This window comes from Nicotiana sylvestris, chromosome 4 (assembly GCF_000393655.2).
Source record: "Nicotiana sylvestris chromosome 4, ASM39365v2, whole genome shotgun sequence".
Taxonomy (NCBI): Eukaryota; Viridiplantae; Streptophyta; class Magnoliopsida; order Solanales; family Solanaceae; genus Nicotiana; species Nicotiana sylvestris.
This window is the reverse complement of record NC_091060.1, coordinates 162,156,678-162,166,532: the sequence shown is the minus strand read 5'-3', so window position 1 is coordinate 162,166,532 and position 9,855 is coordinate 162,156,678. Positions and strand designations below refer to the sequence as shown.

Here is a 9,855-nt window from a genome sequence, read left to right as displayed (position 1 = left end):
CCGATAAGTTGATTTGGTTTGATTTTGATAATAATCGAACCAACCAGATTCATATACATCCCTTCTTTGGGGTAAAACACTCCCTAGTTAAGCGACTCCATTCCTAGAAAAAACTGAAATCTCTAATTAAGAATGAATGAATACTTACGCTCCACCAAAAGCGACTTAGGTGGTCATCCGCACAGTATATTGTGCTAATTCTACTTCTGTTCTGAGTTCATTTTTTTCATTTTTATTTATTTACTAACGTAAGTCACTGGAAAAATGAAAAAAGAGGAGCTCATCCGTGAAATTTGAGTTCTGAAACTATGTGATGCATATCGCTCATTGAAATTATATCCTTACAGCAAATAGGTTGAAGACAATAAGATGTCCTCTCTTGTTAACAGGTGCGCAAAACCAAGCATTTAATAAGTGATGTTGGTTGAAGACAGTATAATAATATTATATACTTCCCCATCAGTTGTTATCCTTAGAACCTGCGACGTTTGGCTCAAATTACTATACATAGACATAAGACGTGTGTATAGAGTTGATATACACTTTAGTGTCCGTACATTCAACTAACTACTCTTTTATTATCCATACTTTCAACTCCGAACTCAAAATTCTATCAAGTAGAATGGTCTTCCCTGTACGATGCAAGCACCATTTTGCTTTTTGAGTACAGAACATGCCACTGTAAGATCATTTATTCCATTCAAGAAGTTTCATGTCTAAGTCCAAACTTCTAAATTAATGTTTAATAGAATCCCTAGGAGACTAACACATCAAGTCAAAATTCAGTTCCACTCCTCATTTGGAGGGAATCATTAAATTCCACATTCCTTGCTTGAAACAAAGAGATTGAGCACATTCACCATTCAAGCAGAGGAACTCAGGTGCAGACTTTCAGCTTACTTGTTGCTGGTGAGTCCCGTATATTGGATAAGCCCCATAGGCAGCAGCAGCTGCAGCGTACATCCCTGGGTCATGCTGTGGTGGGAATGCATACCCATAACCATCATAAAAATGTCCCCCATAGTATGGCCCAGTCCACTGGTTTCCAAAATCACCTCTCGACTGCAATATTCCATAGGTGGAGATTGAGTAATACAATCAAAGATCGAGACATGTTAAAGAATCTGGTGCATAACATCTTAATAGGTGCAATTTGTCTGAGATTACATATCAATAACCTCCCACCACCCTCAGAAGAAGGGGGGGAGGGGGAGCAAGAAAATTGATAATATATAATATTATCAACAATATATTATTTCAACACCCTAGTGCTTTCTCAATACCGTATGCAATATATAATCGATAGTCCCACTTCTACCAACAAGGATAACTTAAAGTTTCTGTAAGTCGAGCAAATGTTGGACACTAGAATAACTATGAGAGATACAGATGCTAGCCACTGGTAACAAGAAGTTCTAAGCATTAGTTCATCTGTCCTGGAGATTTTTTTCTCCAGACATAAAATTCAAAGAAGCAACAGAGGTCATGCAACAAAAAGAATCCAGTGCAAAGCAGCTTATTTGGTTGCAGACGATTTATCATAGGTTACACATATCAAAAGCCTCTCAGAAGACGGGGAGGGAACAGTAATTAAAATTTTGATAACCTTACTGAATAATAGATATTCCTACTTCTACCGACAAGCATAACTAGGAGTTCAAGTCAAGCAAATACTGGATAATAGAGTAACTATGAGACGTGACTGGTGCTAGTCACTGCATTCATGACTTGTCCTAGGCATTTGCTCGGCTGTCTTGGAGATTCTACTTTATCCAAAGACAAAAACTTCAAAGAAGCAACAGAGAAGAGATAAAGAGGTGATGAAAGAAAGAATACCTGTTTATTTGCGGGGTTTCTTCCCCAAGAAAGACGCACTGTTTGCTTGCCAATAGCAGTTCCGTTCAGCTTCTGTAAGGCTTCCTCTGCATCATTCCTGGCATAACAAATTATGGAGATTTGTTACTGAACATTTACTCTCTAATAAGATACCTAACAAAGAGAAAACTCAAAACCAACAAGCTACCTGTTCGCGAATTGCACAAACCCACACCCTTTCCCAACTGGTATTTTTACAGAAACTATTTCACCGTACTGCGCGAAAGGCTGTCTAAGATCTTCATCACTGACATTGGGGTCTAGACCTCCAACAAAAATCTATGATAATATTGATTAGCCAAAGGGACTAGAAAATTAAAAAAGAAGAAAGAAAAAAGAATGGACTAGTTAACAAACTGTTGTATTTGTAGAATCTGCATCAGGTTGTGATCCTTGAGCTGGTCCACCGTTGGAGTATCCACCTATCAAATGCAGTTAGACGCAAGTATTAAATACCATAAGAACCATCAACATGACTACCACAACATCCACAGTCATTGTTTGAAGTAACGAACCATGATCTGAAAGTTGACACTATAATTACGACAAAACAGCAAAAGAAAAACAACCAACAACCTGCAACTTATGGAAAACTGCAGATGAAGTGAAATTGGAAACACAAACTAATGTATTAATAAGGAAGGGAGCACATTAATTTACTTTCCTGCTCTAGAAAACACAAATGACTTATCAAGTTACAAGAAATCTCATTCATGCTTTCACTTTTACATGCCAAATAACAACCTGATACATACTGCCACCAACTAAAGCAATCACTTTTATCGTGAAAATTTCACCTAAAGATGACCGTTACAAACAAAGATGACAGTTGCAAACACAACCTCAAGAAAGAAGCGTGTGTTTCTTGCTAATTGGAGTGAGAAAGGAGTTCATCTCTTTTATCTCTTCTTCAAGAATTAATTTTGTCAGCTAAACCATGTAGAATGAAGAAAAACATGCATGCTTCAAGGTTGACTTTGAAGCACGATATTGCTAGGCACTTTTATGTCCAAATCATCACTCTGAAAGAGTAAACAAATATCAAAGACAAAGGGGGAAGTTGATTAGAGGAACCAAATTCAGTGACACTCTTTAGAAGTTTCTAAATTAGAAAATTAAAAGAAGAAAGAACCAACTTTTGACTTCACAGCATTCGTGAAAGGAAAATGTGTAAGAACAAAGTTCCTTATCACCCTTTTTACGGTTAAAACAGCTGTAAGATGTAACTAGGCAACTCGTTTTTCTTTCCTTCACAACGGTGTGACTGTTTATTGTTCAGAAATAAAAGAAACTTGAGAGAATATCAACAACTTATGCCAGCAAAGATTTCTAAAACTACATCGGTCATTACCTTGAGAAGAATATTGTTGTTGGTATCCTGATGATTTCCGTGGTGTGGCTGCACCAATTCGCATGGGCCTGCTTGAACAATACACACCATTCATTTCAGTCATAGCTTGAGACCTCTCATTATCATCTCCAAACCTTACAAAGCCATATCCTTTTGAGCGACCAGTGTTGGCATCAAAGACAACTTTAGCAGCTTTAACAGAAGGATATTTTGTCGCAAAAGTTTCATGCAGTAAGGTATCAGTAACATCTGCAGCTAAATCTCCTACAAAGATGGAAAGATCAGAACCGTTGTTAGCTCGCTTGTCACCCATGCTGAATGTAGCCCAATTCAGACGGAAAGGTTGATCCACATTAGGCATTGTCATGCAAGAATATGTCTGCAGAACTTTCTCTGCAGCTGCGTGTGTGAAGAATTCCACAAAACCATATCCTTCGGAGAAACCAGTCTGTTTATTGCGAATTACCTTGATAGAGGCAACCTGCACAAACAAGAGCCATATCAGTTGACAAGAAAATCATGTGATTAAAGACTTTCAGTTCGTTCCTTTTTTTTCCCGATACGGCAGAGTCAAGTTTGGCTTGAGCCAGGCATCAATACTTGATCTCCAAATACATTATAAAATTAAAAATGGTTTTCATCTTCATGCAAGAGTTGCTGATGCTGTTTCAGGTATAAATATATCGTAAACTGCTACCAGGAATCTATGTGCTGTTATTACTTAATAGTATCTTCTTGATATTCAATTTTAACACCAGAGTGGATCAATGTTCACTAACTTGGATGCATGATTTGTCCTGTTCTTTACATGGACAAAAACCTTTATTGTGTGCTGTGTTCTCAGTATAGAGTAGCCTAATGAGCAAAAGAATGACAGGTGGAAGTGCTTTCTCAGAAGGTTCTCAATAGCATCATAGTTACATACAATTAGCATTTTTCATGGTTGTCATCCAAATTTTGCTAAACATATCGAAAAGGCAACAACGAAGAAAAAAATGACATTTCAACAAAAAAAATCTTGTGCTTTTATTTATCTCCTCACTAAACTTGCTTATTGAAGAGACATTAACAGCTGAACTTGGAAATTTAATACGTAATACATAGTTAAGATTATTATACTCCAGCAAGACCGAGTTTCTGAAAACAACCCAATTGTTCAAGGAAGATTATATTATAATCTTCTCATAACTCCATGTATTTTTAAGAAAATTCCAGCTTACATAAATAGAGAGTTTAGAGAAGCTTTGACACACCAAAGTTCGAAACTTCAAAAATGAAAATAAAATTTTATAACATGAAATTTCCAACTAACTTACCTAGAAACCTTAGACATTACAATGTTAAACTTGGTACTTTTTGGCTATCTGCATTATTGTCTAGCCCTCTCAAACAACATTAATGTTAACCAGATCAGAGAGGTTATATAGAGATTTACACGATGAATCCATATGGACCAAAAAATTATGTGTATATCCTGTAGTATCTACACGAAAATTATCAGAGAGGTTATGTGTATTTACACGAAAGCATGTTTCAATTTTCAACAAGAGGAAATTTAGAATGCTGACAGCTTTCTGGATCCTAAAATTTGGATTCAGTAGCAAAAATTTCAACCTTGAACACAAGCTTTTTATAATAATCCCAAAACTAACCTCCTGCAGTCATAGAGAAGCTGCCAACTTTGAGTTCTTGACTCAAATCAAGATGCATTGTCTCCTTTATTGGAGACAACAACAACAACAACATACCCAATGATTAAACCTTACCTCTACCTGGGAACCAGGCATAGAGACTGTTTCTGGTAGGCTCCTTTATTAGGAATGATATGCTAAAATTAGAATTACTAGTAAAAATAATATAATTACCTTAATTACCCCATTTTTTAATGCAACCTGTAATTTAGCCTTAAATATGTTCTCTAGATAACATGCAGGCAAGACTATATGAACTTCGATAAATCTGCAATTTATGCCCTAATTAATAAGGAAGATAACATAGCCTAAAGCGTGGACTAAGCATGCAAACAATCTACTCCAAAATATCAACACGTCTGCCACTAATTTAAAACATGTACAATTAATTAACAAAAGGCGCAAATTTTACATTAAAACCGAGTGACGGCGGCTAGCTAGCTAGCTAAATATTCAATATATTCATTAATTAAATAAGTCTAGATTCACATTTGGCAACTGTAATTAATCAACGAAAAACATAACACCCAAGATACATTTAGAAAAAACATGAATTACGTGTTGAAAAAAACAGAGTACCATATAAATAAGCATCTTTATGAAATGAGAAAAAATAAAAAAGAACAACCTCGTTAGTGGAAGCAAAGCAGTTACGTAGATAATCCTCATCCATCCAATTAAGAAGGTCACCGACCCAGATCGTTCGGTTCTCATTGTTGTTATTATTATTAGATCCTCCTCCACCTTGCTGCTGGTGTGGCGACGGCGAGTGAGGCGGCGGCGGGTGATGGTGGAGGAGATGGTGGTGGTGGTGTGGATGATACGGCATGTAGTGTGGCGGATAATGTGGGGCCGGCATCATTGGATGCTGCATTACCATCGCCGCCGCCGGGTACTGCATCGCTACCCAAGGCTGCTGTTGCGCCGCCACCACTGGTACAACCGTTCCCCCACTCACCCCCTGCTGTTGTGGCTGTGAAGCCGTAGGTTGTGACGGCTGCGGCGGCGGTTGTTGTTTATTTTCTTGAGATTCAGTACCGTTATTCTTCTGCATCTTTACCTCAAACAAACCCTAGAGTAAACAAAACACACGTAAAAATACACACTTTTTATTTATATAATAATAATAATCCTATAAAAATATAGAGATATAGAGTGTGTAAGTATAGGTGAATCTGAGAGAGAGAAAAAGAGGATGGAGGCTAAAAGAAAGAGAGGATTTATGGGGGAGGATGACGGGTTCAGTGAAGCCCTGTATGAATTATCAGCCGTTGGATTAAACGGTGGTCATTTAATATCTACCGTTGATTTCAGAATGTTTTGGATATATACGAACTGAATGTTGCTTACTAAATCTTTACCCAGTTCGTATAAATTTGGTCGGCCACCAGTTTTGCGTTATCATCTTTTTTGTCTTTTTTAACCTCCTTAGGATTTTACAGTTACTGATTTTACCTCTGATAGATTTTACAGTGATAGATATGACAGAAAATTATGAGTGCCATTTATAGTACTTGTAGGAATATTGTTGGATTTGACAGTCTTTTGGTAAGTAGTGACGCACTACTACTATTTCACTTTTTAATTTTGTCATATAAATAAATAACACATTTCTTTTACAATTGTTTAAATTACAGATTAGTTTTACACATATTGTGTGTGGGCCTACTACAAACAATCTCAGAATAGGAATAAGGTACGTATTCACACTACTTTCTTTATACCTCACTTGTGAAATGACAATGAATTTTTTGTTGTTGGTATTGTTGTTTGTTTTACAGACATTAATGAAATGTTTATTATCTATATAGTTGATAATAATAATAATAATAATAATATTTCCTCCGGTCCAAAATAAGTAATTTTTTGGCTTTTTTCTTGTGGTCTAAAATAAGTGGTTTTTCCAGATTTCAAGAATGAATTAATTATTTTTTTTCCTACATTGTCTTTGGAGTAATTAATGTTGGAGTATGTGTTAGGAGTGTGTATGTGAAGAGATAATAAAGGTTAATATGGTTAATTTCATTGCTAATTAATGTTAAAAGGTGAATTTCTTAATATGTGTGAAAACAACCAAAAAATCATTTATTTTGAACCGGAGGAAGTAATGATTTATGCATCATTTTATCTAACATAAAATACTGCATTAATTAAATGGGTCCTTGGATTGATCATTGAATTTCAATCCATGTCTTCTGTGAGCATTAATTATTATTGATTTCTTGATAAAATCTAAAGAGATAAATCAATAGATTTGAATGATTTTAGTCAACTGAATTTTATAAGATATGCTTAGAATACTCTTACTCCTAAAAAGGTATAGAAGAATTATTAATGATATAATGCACATTCACATGCAATAGCTCTCTTTAATGACTAACACTCCAAATAGAAAAATCTATAAGTTTTTTTCTTTCCCATATTGAAAAATGCTTACTTACACTTGGTGCGTGAACCACACAAAGTAATTTAATCTCAAGAGTTATAAAGTAAATTAAGAATATGTGTTGACTTTTCTGATTTTAAAATTTTACTAACTACAATTAGAAATGGCCAACCAATGGTGATTTTCTAATCTAACGGATAAGAAATTATCAATTAGCTTTTGTGGTCTTTGATGGATGATAATATAGTTCTTTTTTTTTTTCTTTGTTTTCGTTTTAGAGGGTGTTTGGCTAAGCTTATAAGCTGGTCAAACTAGCTTATAAGTACTTTTCGGCTTATCGTATTTGATAAAGTTAAAAGTGCTTATAAGTCAAAAATAAGCCATAAGCTGCTGTGACCCAGCTTATGAATTTTTAGCTTATAAGCACTTTAAGTTTGACCAAGATTTTTACTATTTTATTCTTAAAATATTCCTTTTTAAAACAAAACTCCTACATCGATACTCGCTGCCTCAAATGTTCAACCTAAATCGCCCTCCCCCCACATCTTTAAGTCTGCAATTTTCATTGACTATTTAAGATAAGCAAATTCTCTATTCCTTAGCATATTTATATTTATGTGATTGTGTATTAATCTTTGAACTGTATGTAATAAATGAGGACATATCAAATTTTTGTTGTATTGCTTTCTAAGTGTTGTGGTGATGAAAACAATGTTTGTTTCTCTTCAAATAATTTGTCCTATTTTGATTTATTTTTTACTGAGAATTTTGTCAATTTATTAATTATTATAACTAATGATTATATATTTATCATAAAATAAATTATATTTATCATAAACATTATCTTATCTAAGCACAGTTGTATTTAAAATAAAATGATAAATATAATATTTTGTATTTGAATCGATCTGGAATCTAAAATTTTGAAGAAATTATGCCCTTATAAGTGTAAACAGTTCTAAGGTTATTTAAGCCATTTTAACATAAAAGGAGCTTATCAGCACTTTTTTATCAAATACTGCAGCAACTTAGAGCCCGTTTGGCTTAGCTGATTTATAGTAGCTAATAAGCATTAGCTGCTAAAAAACATCTTTAAGTGTTGAAACTGATTTAAAAAATAAGCAGTTACGTGTTTGGATAAAAGTGCTGAAATTAATAATAAACAGCTAAAGAATTGGGTATACGAAGAGTTTTGTTGTAAAAAGAAGTATTTTAGGGATAGAATAGTAAATATTTTGGTCAAACATAAAGTGCTTATAAGCTGAAATTTGATAAGTTGGGTTTTTGGCTTATTTTTGGCTTATAAACACTTAACTTATAAGCACTTTTAATTTTACCAAACGCGTAGATAAGCCAGTTTGACCAGCTTATAAGCTTAGCCAAACACCCTCTTATTATCAATTTCAGTATTTGTACCCAAACATGTAATTGCTTATTTATTAAATCAGTTTCAGCATTTAAAATATTTTTCAGCACCTAATGATTATCAACTACTTCAAATCAGCTAATCCAAACGGGCTCTTAGACATGAACATATATTTCATCCTATTTTTCTCATTCATTAATAAGAGTCAGTTTGAAGCTTAAACAGTTAAATGAAAACTTTAAGGCATACTAAAATTTACACTTTACATACCAATAAATTAAAGTAAGATAAAAACTATTTAAAGACAATTTACAAACTGATGATTTGAATCACAACAGAGATATTCTAATGACAAATATTAATTTATCTACAATCTAAGCTAAACTAGGTTACAGAAAGGAGAATAATACTACTATATCCAACTTCCAAGCCAATAAATTCAAGCACAATTACGTAAATGGATTAATTATACACATTAACTGTATAAAGATTTTCTACACAATTTGGTAATGGATTATCAGTGGCGGACCTACATTAACGTTACTCGTGCTTGAGCACCATTTTTTTTACCCACACACTAAACAAGGGCAACTCGATGCATTAAGATTCCGCTATGCGGAGTTCAGGGAAGGGTCGGACCACAAGCTCTATTGTACGCAGTCTTAATCTGCATTTCTGCGAGAAGTTGTTTCCATGGCATTTTAAATTGAAGACTAGTAATAATATAGAAAGCTATTGATTAAACACCCAACCTTAGCAAGTAATTTTAGATTACAGGCAGTTGAGCACCCACGACGTTAAAATTCCAGACTATTCTTTTATGTAGGTCCATCTGCATGACCAACACCAGGGCTGTGGCCTGGACCTCCTTCTGAAACATTATTGACATGAATATTGTTATGATCATGAACAAAGTTGAGGTTCTCCACTTTTCTTTGGCTATTTTCTCCATTGCTTATTGTGAAGCTTTTCTTCTTCTCTGTTTTCAAGGCTCTTCCCTCACTCAATAAAATCTCATAGGAGATGATTATTAATGTTAGGAAGAGAACACAAGCACACACCCCTTTTGCTTCAGCCATTTCCCTAAAGAAACTCCTAACTCTCTCTCTCTCTCTCAATATTCTTGCTTTGGTGGGTAGGATACTTGTAGATGATTCTCCTTTCCTTTGAGGTATATATAGAGGGA

At 34.5% G+C, this 9,855-nt stretch overlaps 1 protein-coding gene across 1 annotated transcript; it reads right to left on the bottom strand.

Moving 5' to 3' along the window:
* Nucleotides 1–674: 674 nt before the first annotated feature.
* Nucleotides 675–6,112, bottom strand: LOC104216853 (polyadenylate-binding protein RBP47-like). Its single transcript, XM_009766992.2, has 6 exons — nt 5,546–6,112; nt 3,227–3,707; nt 2,233–2,297; nt 2,024–2,154; nt 1,837–1,933; nt 675–1,062 (listed from the first exon to the last, which is right to left on the bottom strand). Exons 1-6 carry the CDS (start codon nt 5,969–5,971, stop codon nt 892–894), a joined length of 1,371 nt encoding a protein of 456 aa, XP_009765294.1. The 5' UTR covers nt 5,972–6,112; the 3' UTR covers nt 675–891.
* Between the last annotated feature and the right edge of the window lie 3,743 nt (nt 6,113–9,855).